The following is an 18,823-nucleotide window of genomic DNA, read 5'->3' as shown; positions in this document are numbered from 1 at the left end:
CTGCATGCCGCGTCTGAGGTAAAAATGAATACCCTCTGAAATGCAGCGACACCCGTGCGGTCATCTGTAAGTAAAGATATGCACCTTCACACATATATCTTTATATAGAGACATGCATGTAAAACCAGCATCAAACAGTTTAAAATGGCTTTACTGCCACAAACACCAATTATGATCTGTGACATCTATCTAGTCATCTATCGAAGGCTCGTGCTTAGATGATCATTTCTGGTTAAGAGCTCTGATTGGTTTCCGGGCAGTGGGCGTGGTCAGCAGATTGTTCTGCTGTCAGACAGATGACTGGAGTGAAGCGACAGAGACGCAGAAATAGTACAGTAATTTAAGAAGAGCGAATGAAGCTTCCTGCATTAGCTCAACTTTAGGTAAGTTTCCCTAAAAGCTAGAATATCTTCGTTTCACCAACTGCTGACATTTTTAGTTTACTTAACCCGCTGCTCACTCGCGCAAAAGTTGGTGTCGACGACTGTTAAATTGTAGCTAACATACTGAAAGTGATGAAAAATAATTTGCATGCAGTTGTGCATTCAGTTTAAGGTGAAACTGTGAATGGCCTGCGTATTTTTATTGTTTATGCTGTTGTTTTACTTCAGAGATTGGCCGCTAAGTTTGAGATATGCTTTTTTTGTTTATGTTGGCTTTTTTTCTTTTCTTTTCTTTTCTTTTCTTTCTTTCTTTCTTTCTTTCTTTCTTTCTTTCTTTCTTTCTTTTGCCTTAACATTGTTTGTGTTTGTACACCGGTACACGATTTTGTCAGCAGTATACACTTACTGTGATATATGGAGATAAGATATGTCAGTGGTTTTAAAGTAGAGCTCCAGGCAGAAATATTTGACAAGAAATTCTGTAGCTGTTGCTCATGACAGCTGCAGTGCCTGGTCTCTCTCGCGCTGTGTGTTGTTGTTTTTTTAATCCGACTATATTTTCTGAATAGTCTCTTACGTGCAAGCTAGCCTGTTCAAAAACCTCCCCACATCCTGGCTTGTGACACGGGAAGACAGGGGGGCGGCGGTTTATTTCAAGATTAGCAAGATTTTGATAACAGTGCCTGATCTGATTGAAGCCCCGGCTCTCTGTTGTGTCTGTTTGAGTCTAAAAGTAAGCCGGCATTTCCTCCAGCTTCCTTGTTTTAGATCTGAGCTTCCTGGCACCACTTTGGGGTTAAGTGGAATGATGGTTAGTTGTAGTTGAAGAAAGCAGATGGTCATTTGTGGGTAGTGAATCAGCAGCTATTTTGAGGGGGGAAATGGATGATTGTCTCTTTTTAGGCTGTCTGTGAATCGTGATCACTAGTTAAGCAAATGTGCAACAATATCTAGTGAAGCAAAAAGAAATGTAATGTTACTTAAAATCAGACTACTGATGTCAGCTACTGGGTGAGGTTTTTCACTGACAGATGAAGGATGGGTGACTTCACTGCTTAAAATATTTAGGCTATTACCTCATTGACGCGGTTTTGGTTTGGACGGTGTTCAAGGGGAACTCATGAGTATCTTGCAATAGCGGGAATGAACAACAAATGATCATAATATAAATACACCGAATAAGGAAAATTAGTTGCACTTCGTTCATTATAAAGATAACCTTATCAATGCTGCGGTCACTCATAAACAGTTTCTGGGGTGAGTCAAATGCCTGCAGTGAGATAATGTAGCCAAGAAACATGTTCTGGAGTGTTGAGAGGATGACCAGAACAGGTGCACCATGAGACACAGGACCGCACTTAAACTGTCTCGTGTCAGCAGTGGAACAGAACTTACCTATTTAATTTAAGGATGATTAATCATTAAATATAGACTTTAATAGAACTTGCCTATATAAGTTCTATTAATAAGGATAATAATAATCATTAATTATATACTTTACCCAATATGCTTATTGTGTAATCAATTATTAATGTGTTCAAAATAACTATAATAAACAATTAATTACATAATTAACTACATAATGCTCATGCTGTAAGCCATGAAATAAAAACAGGGTCAGCGTCATGTGCTGATGTAGTGGCGTTTCTCCACAAAGGATTCTTAGTTCTTAAATGTCAACCACTTAAGGGCAACATTTAGGAGAATTTTGGGAAATGTATCTTAAAGGCATCCTAACAATAATCTCTAAAATAATCTCTAATTTTGTTTAGTAGATCAAAAACCAACAGATGAGAATGCTGGCCCGCATGAGGGCACTGATAGCGCTAGAGACAATGCATTACATTTGTGTTCTGCTGGGAAGTGTTTGGTTGGAATGCTGAAGACAGAGAAGAAAATTCTTAGGAGGAAAAAAAGTGCTCAAGGAAATACTTTAGTTTGCGGCTACGGGCTACAGAAAATGTCTTAATTGTGTCAAGATGGGTCAAGATTGTTCCTGCATCATCATAATTATTGTTGGTCCAGGATCAACACTGAAACTGATCGATCATGTTGTGATGTCATAGCTTCGTGATGTGGGGAGCAAAAGTAAAATGAATAAATAACAAAAAATGTTTGACAATGTAGAACTCTCTTCTGGAACAAATATATTATAAAATACAATAAATTAAATATATAATACATTTGGCTTGCTGTTTGCCAAATTTGGCTCAGTCATGTTGGTTTGACACATAACCTGGCAGGAAGGACTTGGGTAGTTTCAGGTGTTGTGGATCACAAACAACTTAATAAACCTTTTAATAGCTGCTGTTAAATTTAGTTGGAAGAACATCCTCCAACATATCTTCAGGCTGTGTTAACTTCTACGGCTTATTTAAGAATTTGCAGCATAGTCAGACGGCGTGACTTCCCACTACCAGTTACTTGAACTAATGTATTTTCCATATGTCGTATACCATCCTACAAACCACAGTGCACTCTATATCACTCGTTATATAAACAAGAAAATTGAGAAAACTGAATAAACATATTAACAAAAGTGTATTTTTAAAGCAGGTTGGAAAAATAAAAGATATATAAGAGATATGAGATATATGAGAGAAAATAGGAAATAAAATAAATCCTAATCTTTACTTTACTTTAAAATGAATCAAAACAAGTTGGTCAAAATGGCAGTTGCTTTCGTAAGAACAGCTTCACAAGTTTGAGCATTTGTGGCTTTCCTTATCGTGAGGGAACTATCTCTACCAGTTACGCTTTTGGACAAAACATTGCGTTTTAGGGTGCCACTTTGCACTACAAGCGTGCGATGACGGCTTGTTTTTTTTCATAGAGTAAATTTTCAGATAGCGAACTTTACTGAGAAAGCTCTGTTTTGAAACTTCTAAAGTTTTTTTTGTCACTTTATAGTTTTCAGATACGGCTTTGGACCAGTGTTAGCCCACACAACCGCTGAATTTTCCCAAACACAACATTCAAAAACACAACCTTGCAGAAAGTGATTATAAAACACACTTAGTTCCACGTATAGCAGATGCCAAAATACAGACGGCCGCAGACTGGCCTCACTTTGAGACACTACCCTTTTGTTTGTTTTAAAGGACATAAAAATAAATGGCAATACTTCTTGGCACAGTTCTGCAACTGTGGGTTCCTTGGAAAGTAGTGGCTCCATCGTAGCCACATGTGTGAAGATCTATTTGTGCTGCTGTTTTTCTTTATGTGACGCACTTGGCACATCCTGTGGCGGTAGCAGCGGGTCACTTTACCCCAAAAGATTTTTTACTTTTTCAAAGTTTACAGCTGTGATTCACTGTCGCCCATTTTTGCCCACTGTGGCTGAATAAGATCTGATATGTGGTTAGACTGGTGATCTTGGGCAGCAAACGAACAATGTTTGTTGTTGAGACCTTTGCAGTAATATTACTGACTACTGCAAGAACAACTACTTGAATTGAAAAAAAATATATCAAAACATGAATGTGAATTAAAGTCCCTATAGGCTATATACTTAATAAGGGCACTGCTAACACATACCTCAAACATTTATGTCAGTCAATGAATAAAATTAATTTTCTTATTACATTTCAATCAGTCTTTAGCCATGTGTGTATGAGAGACATTGCACTTGATTAAACAGATAGACTGATAGCAGGGATACCATCTCATCTGTTTGACGGACAGGACTGTAAAGTATTAGGAAACCCAGCCAGACTATTTTCTTGGTTGCCATGTAAGGGAATCAGCTGATTTGTGGCTATATAAGCAAACAAAATATGTGAAACCTATGCTTCTTTCTAAACATGTCTTTACAAACAAGCATGGCAGAACTGCATGTGAAGATTGAATAGCTGATTTAGCTGTCTATAAAAATAGCTTACTATTCATTAAGACCAAAAACATAAATCATTCATACTTCTCTACAGTGCTCCGGTTATCCTCAGGCCTTCTGTCTGAGGTCACAGCTGTACTGTTCTTACAATGCTGTCTGTGTTCAGAGCTGTCGATCATTGAGCTGAATGAATTTAGATGTATGACTGAATGCGAACACTGTTCCAAAATACTTATGTAACAAATGTAACAATAATATTTCAGATGAGTTTCACTTTCATAGCAATGTTTGAGGAAAAGCAGAAAAAAACACTGTAGTCAGTGTTATGAATGTGTGTAGCTAAACTTGTAGCCTTAAGGGTTTTGCACAAAAAGTTCCTAGTTTGCAAATACTGAATTTGTGTATATCAGCCAGTACAAGTTATGTTTTAAGTGCTTTGTGCGTGGCATGATGTATTTGTTCATGGGTGACTACACACAAGTAAGTGTTAGCTTTCATCGTCATTTGGGTTAAATATACAATTTTTTGCAAAACTCTTGTTCTTGCGTGTTACCTAATTTAAGCTAAACGCCACATCCTCACATGAACCCTAGTGGTCCAAATGACCCACTTCTTACAGGCAAGGCCTTACCAGACACACACACACAAACTCTCACATGCAGACCTTTAAGGGAAACTTCTCTCTGTCTTGTTTTGTCCAGCTTCCTGTTGCCTGATGGATCTAGCATACTACACTAAGAGGCATACCTGGTGCATGTAAACCTTTAACTTAACTTAACCAGATCCTCCGATCTGAAACTAAAAACCTAAAAGTTTTGTTGCAAATATTTGTATCTCCCCTAAGGAGGAGATAATTCCTTGTTGGGCAAGTTTACACACAAACATGTGCACATTCAAGCACCCAAAAAAACTTCCGCATATTGTCCATTATGTTGATGCAGGAAATCAATTTGATTGATATCCCTTGTTGCTCATGCAAGATTACATGTCTGTTTTTGAAATATCTTTGCAGCTTTCGCTTGTGCAGGTGTGTGTCTGAAAAATTATAGCAGTGTTCAGTTACCTTTGCTTTGTTGTAATCACAGATGACAAACTGTTGGTTATTGAAGAAAGGGACTGTTTTGTTGCTCAATGTGAAGTAATTCACACGTAGAACAAAGTAACAGACAATCAGTGTCTATTCTGGGTTGTTTTGTTGTCCATTTCCTGTGTTATTCTGATAACTAGTTTTCTCAATTTTTGCTTTGGGTTTTACTTTATTTTTCTTAATTGACTTCAGTGGGACTTTACACTATGTCTTTTTTTCCTGAAAAGAAAAAAGAAGTCAAGGAACTTGTTTATGCTTTTTACTGTAAGTGATAACTCACTGTACCACACGCATTAATATTTATGTGAACGAGTCCAAAAGGTGTCACTCCACACTTGTTTTTCAGGTATTACTTGTTGTCTACTTGTGGGTAAAATTGTGCAGATATGTACTGTTGCACTCTGTCCAACTCTGATGTGAAAGACGATTAAACCTGTGTCTGTCAAAAGACCCTAAGCTATCCTAGGTTGGGGATTTCCAATCAAGCAGACACACATATAGCCTCACCTCCCCTGCATGCATCTAAACACCACCTTTCTCTTGCTCTATGAGCACACTTCCACACAGTGCTGTCAGGCCCTTCCTGTTTTCTGAGATGTCTGCAGTGTGCCTCAACGGAAATGAGCGCTCCTGTTTTCTGTTAGGTAGCACCGTCCGAGGCTTCAGCTGACCACTGCAAAGCTTGCCAATGACTGCTTGTACAAGAAAGGTGTAGACATTTGTGTACTGTAATGTAATCAGGAACTGAATGGCATTAACCGTAAATTGTCAACACTCATGGGGAAATTTGTGTCACTGGCATGAGGCCAAAAGGTAAGTGACAGGATGGGACCTCTATATTGACCTACTTTTTTTTTTTTTTTAATTTAATTATTAACTGTTTGGGTTATTTGTAATTTGTAAGGTTTCAGTGAAATTGGCAGGGCCAGAATGGGCTTTATTGTGGACATGGTGATAATATATCCAGAGCAACGCAGCAAAAACACAGGAAGTACAACATGTAAAGTTGGAACTAAGCTGAAAACCGGACTGTTTATACACCTTGGGCTTTGGTAATGAGAAAATGAATGGGAATGAGACACAGTTAAAAACAATGAAGTCAGTCAAGAGAAATAAAGTAAAAAAACAAAGCAAAAATTGAGAAAACTAGTTACCATCCTAGATATAGGATTGCAAAACAGCAAGTCATTACAGTTATCAAAAGGGAGTCATGCTTTTGCTGCCGTTGTACCAAGTCACCTCAGGCATCAGATTTATGCATCAGTGTTTGCAAATCTAGACTGAAGGCATACCTTTTTTATCTTTGGGAACTCTTTAATTTAATTAAATCTAATTAAATTCAAATTAAACGTAATTAAGTTTATTTCAAAGCTTTTGGTTTTATTAATAAAGAAATTCTCATTCATTCCTAAATCAAAGAATCAACTTTGTCAGAAGAAGATGCTATTGGAATTGTAAAGAAATTAAAGCATGAACCCCAAACTTCAAAACTTGCAACACTAGAACAATAAACTCAAACTTACCTATATTCACAGGCAGTCCTGAATTTAAATACATGAAAGTTTCAGACTATGAAAATGTCAGAGCAGCTATGCAAACAGTAGGAATGTGGTCATCTCTACCAAACAATCACGTGATCTACTTAAATGAAAAAAGGGCTTTTTTGTTGTAAGGTGCACCATGGTAGTGGTAAGTCGATGGCACAATATGTGTGTGAGTTGTTACAGTGGAATAGTATTTGTGCATGTAGTTACTTGTTTATTACCTGTCTTTGTTTCTGTTTCAGCTAAAAAGTATGAGTGTAATAAATCACACGATCATATGTATGTTAGGTAAATTTAACTTGACTTAATCTTGTTATTTTATGCATTTTAAATAAACATTGGGTATTTGCTGGTGTATGTCTGCAGTTGTAAATTTGAGCATTGTATTATTTTTGTGCATATATATTTTTGTCAAAAAATGACATATTGCTGCATGAGGATTGCAAACGAACACTTGATACAAAATAGTTTGGAAGAAACCTGAACGTCCAAGTGTTGGTACAGTAATAACAAGTGTGTTTTTTAGGAGGTGTAAACAAACCTTTTATATTTATTTACATACCATATATGGATATTGTAATGGATATTGGTAGGACTACATAAGACGACTTAAAGTTCGATGCCTTGATCATGAACATTTTTTTCATTTCAATGTAACGCAGTTACAAGTCCACTGTCTCACCTTTTGCAGTGCATTTATTGCAGACTGGGATTTCCAAACTGCATATTTAGAAATGCTCTCAATGATAGGGTACATCTATTTTTAAGTTATTTCTGAGTTGAAGTTACTTCTCTCTTTCTCTTCTCTCTCTCTCTCTAAATATAGAGCATTGTCTGCCCACTCATTTGACAGAAAGGAAGTGCTACGTATGTGTCAGCTCCTGTACTGCATTAATGGTTTCACTTGAAAAAGCCAACATAGAGTCTACACTTGCAACCGTGTGTCAGTGAGAGCCAATGTATGCATTTGCGATGCATGTTTATATGCATGCATGGCTAGTTTTGTGTCTGCATTTGTTTATACCTTAGAGAAACACAAAAATGAAGATAATATCTTGAGCCCTCCTGTGTATTAAAGGGGCCAGCTGCACAGCTGAAGATCTATGAAGAGAAAAAATGAGTGAGAGAGAGAAGGGGGAATGAAAGACAGTGAGAAAGAGAGTGATCATGGTAGAGGCAACCGGAAACTTGTGGTCAAGCAGGCAGCGTTGAACTGCTGAGGCAGCGCTGTTAACACTGTTTTTGAACACGCTGCTTTTCTTAGAGGGATCAGGGCTAAATCCATCATACTAAGTCCTTTCATTGTACAGACCCATTCAGTTGAATGACCTGAATCAGTGTGTGTGTGTGTGTGTGTGTGTGTGTTAGTCTGTGTGTCTGTGTGTGTGTTAGAGAGAAAGGGAGGAAAAAGGTCAAATGGGTAAACTTAGAGATGGAAGAATAAGTGGCAGGTGCAAAAGTTTATAAACGTGAGAAACCAAGGTATGAGTAAGAAGTCTAAAAATAGAAACAAATCCAAATACGTTCATTTCAGAAACCTGCACAGACCCCCCCCCCCCACACACACACACACACACACACACACACACGCACACGTACCCACACACTCCTCCACACACCTCCCTTCTTCGTAACCAAAAGTAACTGAGCTCGTGCCCACAACTCTTAGCCTCATACAAAAGGAAATACATTCAGAAATGAATCGCTGTCCTCACTTGCGTGTGATTCACGGTCTCGCTCACTTTCAGTCTCTTTGACTCCTGTGACTTACATGTCAGTACAGCCTGTGTAGTGCATGAATATAGCAGACTTGGGCGATATATTTGCCTGTCCCTATATGGAACAGGGTAAGTTTATGTTATATTATCTCTATTTTACTTTGTGTGTTAGAAATGGATTTGGATGCTTTTTGGTTATAGTGCCATCGTGTATGAAACTAAGAATATAGCTTTTGAGATTTTGTTTTTATTTGTTAGATACTAAGAGGATATCTACTATAGATTCTAAGTGAAAACACTTAGTTGTGTCATATTTTTATTTCTGTGAGTCTTGGTATGTTATGCTCCCGTCTTTTGCTCCTTCTCTGCTGCAGTTATTTTATTCAGCATTTTTCTGAGTAGTGAAGAGAGCAAATATTTATAACAAGCTGTCTCCATAATTGCAACAGTTCCTTGAAAAACAGGGTGTCTTCCTGATCTCATATACCATTTATCATGAACATAAAGGATCTGAAACTAAACTAACCATGGCCACAATGGGTGGTTAGTTCTCAGTCTTGGGCAAATATCACAATGAATTTGTATTACGGGAGATTTACAGATGACTCATAAACCTGTGTGGGACTTTCTACAAAGTAAGTAACTTAAACACGGGAAGTAGGCTGTATTAATTATAGACACTTTTAATGCTTTTAGGTTGTTTCGTGTGGAAGCAGTTCTAATTATTTTATCTGTTAACCTTCAGCATGTGGTGTGAGGTGTGTGAGTGTGTAGGTGTTCACGTAGGTAGACTTTGAACACTTACCATACACAAATGCAAAACATGTCTCTTCTGAAGATACATTGAAATAGAGATGTATTGTCACTGTCTGAAAACACATACAGTGCTGGTATTAAAACAAGCCTTTCACTCTGCCCTTAGACAGGCAGAGTGAAAGGCCGTCTGTCCACTTAGTGTTTGTACGCAGACATGACAGAACATAAGTGACGCTCACTTTCCATGTCTATTTCCTGTCTACAGCTGATGGACACATGATGTGTGTGAGACCTGACCAACATGGCCCTATGGGATAGCTCAAAAAACATGTGTAGTATGGAGCCTACAGGTACAGATCACCCACTCAAATAACTATACACAAAGCTCAGTTATGCAAATTTAAAACAGAATCTTTCAGACTTAAACTCCCAGTGTCTCAACTTTTATTATCAGCTGACGGCTCCCCTACAGTTCCAGAGCCAGAGCTCTACCGGAGCATCCAGGCTGTGCTGCCCAGAGAAACCGACCAGCTGCAGCAATCTGACTGTTTCAACAAAGGTAAAAACAAACCAGAAAAAAATCTCAATCGCCTTATCAAAAATAATATCAGATGTAAAAGATGTGATAGTGTTTGTCTGTGTTTACAGCTGAGTCCGTTCTCATGTATAAGATTGCCTATGAGCCACATCATGTGATTATTTTTACTGTGACCAAGTCTGTTCCTTTTTGTAAACTTTTCCACTCAGAGTAGATATTTAGTGAAGCCAGTAAGTATTAGTAGTAAGCACTGTGTGGAATGTTTAGCCATGTCAGCAAAACTATGACTCATTCTGTTGGTAGTCATCAACATCTTTTGGATTTGCACTGGTATGGAGAAAAATTTGACACCTTTGGTGAGTGTGTTTAGTTTTCTGTGTTAAAAGCTCATGCGTGCATGTGTTTGTTTGTGCATGTGTGTGCAGGGATGCTGAGATGGACGCTTCATAAGAAGGTTCAAAAGAATCCTGCAAGTAGCTTGTCTCTGGTGTGGTTACTGATAAAGGAGCTGGAAAAGGTACTTGATCTCTAAGTCTCTGAAGCACTACCATTGACACTCTTAAATTACAATTTTAAAGGAAAACATCACCATAAACCAACAAATGCTGACAGCAAACACTGGAGGTTTTGAAAAAAAAAATGCTTCCCTTTTCACACAAAGGAAACTGCAGTTATCTGGGATTCATAGAAGCTGAAATTGGATTATTTTATTGAAATATGTGCACCCTGTCATATGATGTGTTATCTCTGCAGGCGGAGAGATGGGACTCTCGCAAATGCATCATCCCATTGCTCCACACACTGATGTATGCCATTTTCCAGGTATGGTTTGTCTGCCGCATTAGTACTCTGTGAAAAGGTACACAAGAGCTGTTTGTTTCTGTTAATTCACTTATTTCTTGTTGTTTGTTTGCATTCTAGGCTTGGTTTTGTTAACATGAATATAGCTAGCTAAATACATTTAATTGATATATGTGTGGTTATTCTTTTCAATATTTATAAAGTGGTTTACTGGACTGCAAAAATAAAATAAAACCACGCATTGCTTTTAAAGCATGTAAAGTGGTGTGTTTCACTATGGTAATGTCCGCAGCACCTAATAGAAGAATTTTGAGAATTTTGTGTTTTAATTCCTAGAACAAATTGACTTAACAACACTGAGAAAATTATCATTCATAAGCATAAACGAAAATTTGTAGTTGTGACTTCTACTTGTATTGTAAACCTTGTGTGTGTGTGTGTGTGTGTGTGTGTGTGTGTGTGTGTGTGTGTGTGTCCTTAATGGTGACATTCCAGACAGCATATATTCCAGATGAACTCTACAAGCGGGTTTACGACTTCTGTAAGAGGCTGCTGACGTTTCCTCACCCCTATTGCACTGTGGGCCTTAGCTACACAAGACAGATAAAAACTGAACGCTTCATTCCAGGTATTATTTCTGACATTGACATAGTGATTGAATTTAAAATATGGGGTAAGAAGCTTGTATATGTTAGAACAACATGTTTAAACAGCTGCTGAGGCAGATCATGGTCAAAAGAGATTGTGCTTTTAAGATTGTGGAACTCACTTCCATTGGACTTAAGATCAACGGACATTTATACCTGTCTCTTTTATGATTATTGCAACCATATAGTACCATTTAATGCTGCTTTAATCTACAGGTCTAATGTACCAGAGGATGGTCATAGCTGAGCAGAGATTAAAAACCGTGCACTATCCCTTCCAAGAGAGGTGAGTTAACTCTAAATAATGTACTTATTGATTGAGTTAAACCCTTTTAGAACTGGATATTTACATTTCCTCAGCTGTCTTCTTTGTTCAGTCTTTAAGTATTTTTTTTTATATCTGCAGGGTTTTTGTTTTAGCTGAACCAGAGGTCTTCTCTGAGTCCTTGGTAACAGTTGTGTCGGGGGATTTTGAGGTATCAGCTACATCTTCAGGTCAATTTCTAAATCCTCTAGATCACATGCGCAGTGTGGTACAACACTCTATACAGGCTGCTTTAGGAGATGAGCATTGCCATGGGCCAAAACTCGCTCAAGCCCTCAAGGTCAGTACACTTGTTCTTATTATTGGAGTTATGTTTTGTAGCAGTGTAAAGTTAAATGTGGACATTTTCTATATGCCTCACTTGTTTGTTTGTTTGTTTGTTTGTTTTTAATTAGACCTGGTATAGAAGTCACTGTTTCATTTGAACTTCACCATCTAGGACAAATGTGACTCACATAGTGTGAACACATCCTGGTCCCTCTCCCCACTCATGCAGAATAAATTTTCTGAGAATTACAGTTGAAATTAGTCAGTGATTGGTGGAAGTAAGATCGGATGTTTGGGTAAACATACTGCAGAAAAGATGACGATCTAGCGAAAGCATTGAGGAAGCACTGCTGAGTTTAACAGGTTCTGTAGAAAGCCATTTAATTATTTATTTTTAATAATAGTAAGTCATACGAAGAGGATATTCTGTATTTTTTATTATCACGTGAATTGCGCGGCAGACCACCGCCGCTGGTCGCCCGCTAAGGACAAGACGTGAATATGTATTACACTTGTGGGGAGGCTCAAGTCAATGATGAAGGGTGCACAAAGCAATCATGCGCCTGACCTAGTTCAAGTGACATGCTTGAATCATGTTTCTGTTGGTGGCAAGAAGGAGCTCTTATATAACAGCTGGATATAAAATCGTGTAAGAGTCATACCAAACATCATGAATAACGGGGTGTTGTTTCTGAGCTGCATGGTGGAAATGTCTCCTGGCACCGGTCCTAAGATAGCACCTCAGCAGAACACACACAGGGGCAGGCATACGCACATTTATGACCTCTCACCTCTTTGCTATGAATACATCATCTGTATATGTTTATTTTCCCGAGAGCGTGTGTGTTCAGCCAGTTGTTTGTCTGTTTTGCAACAGGACATGGGGCAAGAAGTTGAGCCATATTTTCAGGAAGTGTTGGCGTCGCTAGAGCAGAGCTTGGAGGAGGGCGTCAGAGGGGAGGGGGGAGTGCTGAGGAGCCGTCTTCTCCAGCTGTACAACGAGATTCTTGCCAATGCAGACTCAGGTAGGATTTCTCTGAAAAGCAAATGCAGAGCTGTGCCAGACCACATTTCTGTTGGCCAAGGTTCGTCTGTCTGAGTCATACATGAACTTACAGGTTTAGGTAGACATGAAAGAAAGTGGAAGAAGTTCAAGAACCACAGTCACATCAAGAGGCAGAAGCCAAATGGAAAATGAAAAATCAAGAAGTGATAACATCTGGTGTACCTGCTCTCTTGATATTAATTGATAAAAATAGTCATTACAGTCTCCATGAAGTAGAAAGAAGGTGCACATGTATAATTTATAGTCTTTATAGTCCTAACTACCCTTATTTAACCATCTTAAGCTTGGAATCTGCTGACCTGTTGGGCATTCAGGGCTTTTTCAGCTTGCAGTCAGGGGAGTATTGAAATGCTAAGGCTCTTGTTTTTTTTTTTACTAAAGTAATCTGTGAGTACTCTTTACATTCAGATCAAAAATGCCTGCAGTGTCACATTTCAAAAATTATTGTGGTTGGGAAAAATAGACCTTTGCAAGTTTCTAGGGCTTTGTTGGGTTGTAATTATAGCAGGAGAATCAACAAAAATGAACGAGTGTAGAAATTATGTCATTGCAAACTGTATGACAGAAGCTCTTCATTTGGTGTGTCCAAAGCATCTCAACATTAAAAGGGCCAAATCTCAGTCTAACCAAGCTGTGAACTGTAAACCAGTCAGTGTATTTTTCAAGCATTATCTCTGATGGACATGTTTTATATAACAATGTGGCCTGGATTCATCGCCTGTTGCTAAGATCAAACTCGACCTTCTGTTTAGCTGTTTCCCCCATGGCCAATGTGTAAAGTCAGCTGTATGTATTATTAGTATTTCCAGGTATACATTTTCATGACACTCTTTTCCCTGCTGTTATCACATCGGTTTATCTGATGAATCTGCCCTGGCTTCATCACAGCTGGAACACTGAAGGATAGACAGGGGTGTTTACACAGAGGAAGTTGTAGAGTTAGCGAGTGCTTTTTTTAATATTCATTGTGACAGTTTTGGTCTCTTCCTCTCTCTGCTTTCCGCTGTGTGTGTTGCAGAACCATTGTCTGGTGGACCACTATGTGACTGCCCTCTTCCTAACCCAGAGATGAGCTTCCACCTGTGGACAGCGGATCTGGATATTTGTGAGTGTCTCTTAATGCTGGTGGGACTCTAGAGGATGTTGTTGCAAACAGTAAGATGAGATGAATTAGGCCGAGACTTGGGTGATACACCAAAAATAAAAAATCCATCATCTGACTTAAGGGGAAAAAATATGTTTTTATATCTTTGCTGAATTGCTTCCTTGTTTGATACTAGAAACATGATGCCAAGTTTGGTTTTGTTCCACAAATCTACCTTTTGTCCTTTCTCGCAACAGTAATAGTTAAAAATTCAGTCCAAATCAAAGCTTATTGAGAAAGAGAAGCTTTTTTAAATAGTTAGTGCAGATATGATTTCATTCAGTTACCAAATAACACTTTTTAATATACCTGAAACCAGTAAAGTCAAACTACAAGAGTCAGTCTGACACTGAACATTAATTAACATTGATTTCACTTATCAGAGATTAACACACTTAATGCAACAACATAATTTAAGCCCATATTGAACTGAATCAGTGGAGCCCTCAGAGTGACTATAGCTGAAGCGAGTGTACGTTTATTGAAATTTTAAATGATTTTTAAATTAAAACTAAATGTGTACACTGCAGTCTGGCACAATAGAGAATACCTCTCTGAGCACAACTAAGGACTCCTACTGAAAGATTCACACATAATTGGGAAACTAGTTTGTTGAAGATGTGACTTAAAGCAGCATGTGATTGTGTAGACAAAAGTATGACAACTGTCAGTAAGTAATGCGGTAAGACCAGATGTGACATTTATTGAAAGGACTCACATACTGTAGCTCAGTGTATATGAGTCTATATGACTCCATATGAGTAACATTATCTGTATTGCATGTGCATAACAAATGTTCAAACTGTTGACAGGGCGAGAGCTGGCCAAGTGGCTTCGATCCAGTTCCATGTCAGAACAGTTCTCCATCATTGAAGAGCAGGAGGACCCCGAGTTGGGTGAATCGCCCATTGACATGATGCCATGTGACATGACGCGCTTTTCCATTATGTCCAACGACAGCGGTATTGAAAGGGACCTGCCGCCCAGCACTGAGCCGTCCCAACTGCCATCTTTGGATGCCGTCAGCATGACTGGACCATGGGAACAATCCAAAAAGTAAATCTAATAATTTCTATTTCGTCATAATAACAAGTTTCATTGTAGTTTGCATGGTTTAATATGCAGGTTTTGTACTGTAGCATAGTGCAAAACTCCGGTCTGTTTTCCAAAGCATGCTTTTGAGCCACAGTATTTCATGTAAATTGCCCCCAAAGTCATGTGAAATATGGTTGTACTTAAAGGTCCTCATCAACAGCATGCATACTGTAGGAAGCGTTCATACAATGATTTAATGCTCATACCTTCTTGTTCCAGTGAGCAAGACTCAAAACTGTTGAGGCGCGGAGGCATCAAAATGAAACCAAACGTAAAAGACAGTATGGTGCTGATACAGGAAAATATGGAGGACCAGGCAAGCCTCACAGGAGCGGGAGGAAGTGGAGGGAGGGGAGGAAGAAGAGGGATGACTTTGCAGAGAAGAGCAGGAAGCAGTGTGATGCACAACCCCTTCTCCAAGCAGCAGAGACAACTTACTGCCAGAATAGTCATCATGGGGACTGATAGGGTGCTGGGCCGCCTAGCTAAAGCCTATTACTTCTTCAGGTGAGGGACTACTCACATCACACAATGAATACAGTTTTTGATGACGATGCATTGACCAATTTTTCTTTGGCGCTTTTAGTATTCTAAGTTCTTATGTGGCCAAATATATAGCTTTTATTTGTTTGCTACTGCAAGCTGTGACACCTCATTTATGATTTCTGCTACTTTATTACGCTATACTGTAGTCACTTTCGAGACAGAAACCAACAGAGCAAATTTAGCAGTGTCTAAACAGATGCAGCTGGGAACTGTCTCTTGTGGTTTAAATCTACATGTAGCTACATAGGTTTTCTTTCTCATGACTTTACTGGTCAGTGTTTGTTTGCGGTTTTTTCTCACTAGATTAAGTACACAGTACCTGGAATGTCTTTTTACAGAGAAAAATTAAAGTAAGCATGAGAAGCTCAGATTATTCAAATAGAGGATATAAGCAAACTGTATTTCTGTGTGATGTTAAATGTGTCTGTTGTAGTATAACAATGGCCGCTCTTTCTATTTTAGGGAACATATTTTAACTGTGTGACAGTTGTGCAGGTACATTAACTGAAAAATGAAATAAAATGATGTCATAACAGCAATAGGAAGCTACAGTAGGAGGAAAATCGTTACATCAAATCTTGAATTACAATTTGTGTTCACAGTTACTTAGTTTACTTTATTATTGGTCTATGAATCAAGAGTACTTTTTCTATTGTAGGTATCTGGCTAAATGTTAAAATCCAATCATGCTCAACACACTTTAAACTCCTCATGAATCTCTGGTTTGCTTTTGCAGAAAAAGGGAAGCACGAAGGCTTTTTCTCACAATGAAAGTCGACCTCCAGTTTTACTACATCCCTGTTTGCAGTCCCAGGAGTCCCAGCTCCCCAGTTAAAGTAAGGGAACTTCCTCTTTTCAGCACACCACTGATTATTTGGTAAATAACAAACCTCAAAAGATAAAAAAAAACTGAATGGCTTCTGTTTAACCAGAAGATCAGTATGTGAAACTTCGTATTCACAAAGTTTAGTTTATTCTCTGCAGTAGTGGATTGGTGCTTTGATGTAATGAGCCACATTTAAGGTATTTATGGTTTCACTTCCATGTTCCTTGTTTGTAGGAAAACCACCAACAATCCAAGGGGGATTCCTGCACTCTTGGTTCCTATTTGAGCAACGTTGACCCATGGTACAACTGCAACATCAAGAGCTTGGGTAGAATGATTCCCAACCTGGCTAAAATGGTACGATAAAACATATTTAAAAGCAGGGTTTTGTTAGATACTTAAAATGTATAACTAAATGAGAGTGGAGAATTACTGTAGACAGTGGCAGTGTGTGTGTTGGAGTGCTTGAGGTAAAGCACAGGAAATTGCATTGCATAACATACGGTGAGGAAAATAAATATGTTGATTTCACTGAAACCACAAGTAAAGTAAGCTTATATCAAAGATTTCTTGACACTGCTCTGTAAACTCAAACAGGAAATAGAAGACTTCTGAAACTGGAAAATGAACAGTGATATACATGCATGTAAACTACTGTTACAGTTCATTGTTTGATGTGAGTTTGGCATTTGAAAAACGAAGAAGTTTCTTCATTGTAGAAACTTCTCAGTATACTCTGGCAAAGCTATTTCCTTCTTTCTTTTCCTCATACTTAGATTAAATTTATATGTAAAATAAAGTTTTATATGCCATCGCTTTGGGTTCGTATGGTGCATAAGAGTTCAAACTGAAACACAAACTCTGAAACTGTCAACTTAAAGAACAGTAGCTTTAGCATAGTACCAAAATTAACAAGCGCTGTTGCATTTCCTGCCTTTCGTGGACTATTTAGTGACATCTATTTCAGATACAGTTGATGTGCAATCAAAATGACTATGCAGTTACAACATTGTGCAGTCAGGTTAATTTTACAGGTCTTTTGTTTTCTATAGCAACAAGCAAGCAGCGAGAGGCAAAAAGAGCCCTTCATCTCTGATATAATTTCCTATTATGTCCGTACTGGTCAGCAGCCGGTCTACTTCGCTATCTACTTTGTTAAGGTAACATTACATATTTTCTTTGTGGTCTTTTTTTTTTCTTCTTTTCTTCAGTGAAAACAAAATTTATTCAACACAATGCATGTGAGCATTGTCAGTGTCTTTTTTCAAATATAAACACATTTTTTAAACGTTGTGTCATTTCCATTAGATCTCATTCAACATCATGACGAAGGAGCCAGTGGAGGAAGTGTTTCTTACCCATCTGGACATGGAGTTCCCTGAATTCAGGCATATCGCTGCGTCAGTGAGAGGTAAATTGTTCTTAGAAGTGTTTTTCCCAGTATTCTATGTTTTACTGTAACTGTGCACAGTCAAGTTTAACCACATTCCTCTAACCAACAAGGAGATAAACACAGGAAGAGCTCGGGGGAGGTATGCGGAGCTATGGTCTCAATGAATTACAGAAAGGTAAATTTCTTTTTTTTTCTTGGATTGCTATTAGTGCTAGTTTAGCCAAACTTCTTAACAGTTACCAGAAGATGTGCTGAAAAATTTCCCACTCCTGATTTTGTAGCTTGTGTTGATGCATTTGTGTGAATGCATAACCACTCATTCTCACTTGTTTGTGTCATGGTTCTGTATGAGTGCAGGTGACATTAAGTGGCCGTGACATCGATGAAGGGATTTCGGTCAGGATGACAGGTGCTCGGATCAATGCCATTCCTTCCAATGAAGCAGAAGGTGCAGAATTTTCTCAATGAGTCATGCTTTCAGTAGTTTTGTCAATACGTTTTTAAGTTCTGTGTTTTCTTATCCTTTATGTCGTAGATCTAAACTGTCTGACACTGATGATAAATGAAACCTCCGTAAAGACGAAAAACAACACTGTGGTGAGTTGACCAGATACCACAAGCATATATGTATATATATATGTATATATATGTATATATATGTATATATATATGTATATATATATATATATGTATATATATATATATATGTATGTATATGTATATATGTATGTATATGTATATATATATGTATATATGTATGTATATATGTATGTATATGTATGTATATATATATGTATATGTATATATATGTATGTATATATATATGTATGTATATATATATGTATGTATATATAT

General features: G+C 38.0%; 1 protein-coding gene across 3 annotated transcripts in view; it reads left to right on the top strand.

Annotated features, from left to right (window-relative positions):
- The first annotated feature begins 8 nt into the window (after positions 1 to 8).
- The window catches only part of LOC102292193 (phosphoinositide 3-kinase regulatory subunit 6), a 20,095-nt gene continuing 1,280 nt past the window's right edge, over positions 9 to 18,823 (top strand). The window contains exons 1-19 of one of the 3 annotated variants that reach the window (XM_005934433.3): positions 9 to 383; positions 9,586 to 9,670; positions 9,775 to 9,879; positions 10,284 to 10,375; positions 10,612 to 10,680; positions 11,155 to 11,287; positions 11,523 to 11,592; positions 11,713 to 11,911; positions 12,776 to 12,923; positions 13,983 to 14,069; positions 14,921 to 15,164; positions 15,423 to 15,710; positions 16,486 to 16,585; positions 16,810 to 16,932; positions 17,628 to 17,735; positions 17,884 to 17,986; positions 18,079 to 18,143; positions 18,326 to 18,416; positions 18,504 to 18,565. In XM_005934433.3, the coding sequence (XP_005934495.1) occupies positions 9,622 to 9,670; positions 9,775 to 9,879; positions 10,284 to 10,375; positions 10,612 to 10,680; positions 11,155 to 11,287; positions 11,523 to 11,592; positions 11,713 to 11,911; positions 12,776 to 12,923; positions 13,983 to 14,069; positions 14,921 to 15,164; positions 15,423 to 15,710; positions 16,486 to 16,585; positions 16,810 to 16,932; positions 17,628 to 17,735; positions 17,884 to 17,986; positions 18,079 to 18,143; positions 18,326 to 18,416; positions 18,504 to 18,565 (2,136 nt within the window). In that variant the 5' untranslated portion in view covers positions 9 to 383; positions 9,586 to 9,621. Of the gene's footprint in view, positions 384 to 8,425; positions 8,694 to 8,722; positions 9,671 to 9,774; positions 9,880 to 10,283; positions 10,376 to 10,611; positions 10,681 to 11,154; positions 11,288 to 11,522; positions 11,593 to 11,712; positions 11,912 to 12,775; positions 12,924 to 13,982; positions 14,070 to 14,920; positions 15,165 to 15,422; positions 15,711 to 16,485; positions 16,586 to 16,809; positions 16,933 to 17,627; positions 17,736 to 17,883; positions 17,987 to 18,078; positions 18,144 to 18,325; positions 18,417 to 18,503; positions 18,566 to 18,823 lie in introns of those variants that run through there. The other 2 variants (XM_005934434.3, XM_042225749.1) reach the window with 2 other exon arrangements.

Source organism: Haplochromis burtoni, unplaced genomic scaffold, assembly GCF_018398535.1.
Source record: "Haplochromis burtoni strain Fernald_Lab_line unplaced genomic scaffold, NCSU_Asbu1 Contig_181, whole genome shotgun sequence".
NCBI lineage: Eukaryota > Metazoa > Chordata > Actinopteri > Cichliformes > Cichlidae > Haplochromis > Haplochromis burtoni.
The sequence above is the reverse complement of the archived record's forward strand: the minus strand, read 5'-3'. Positions and strand labels throughout refer to the sequence as shown.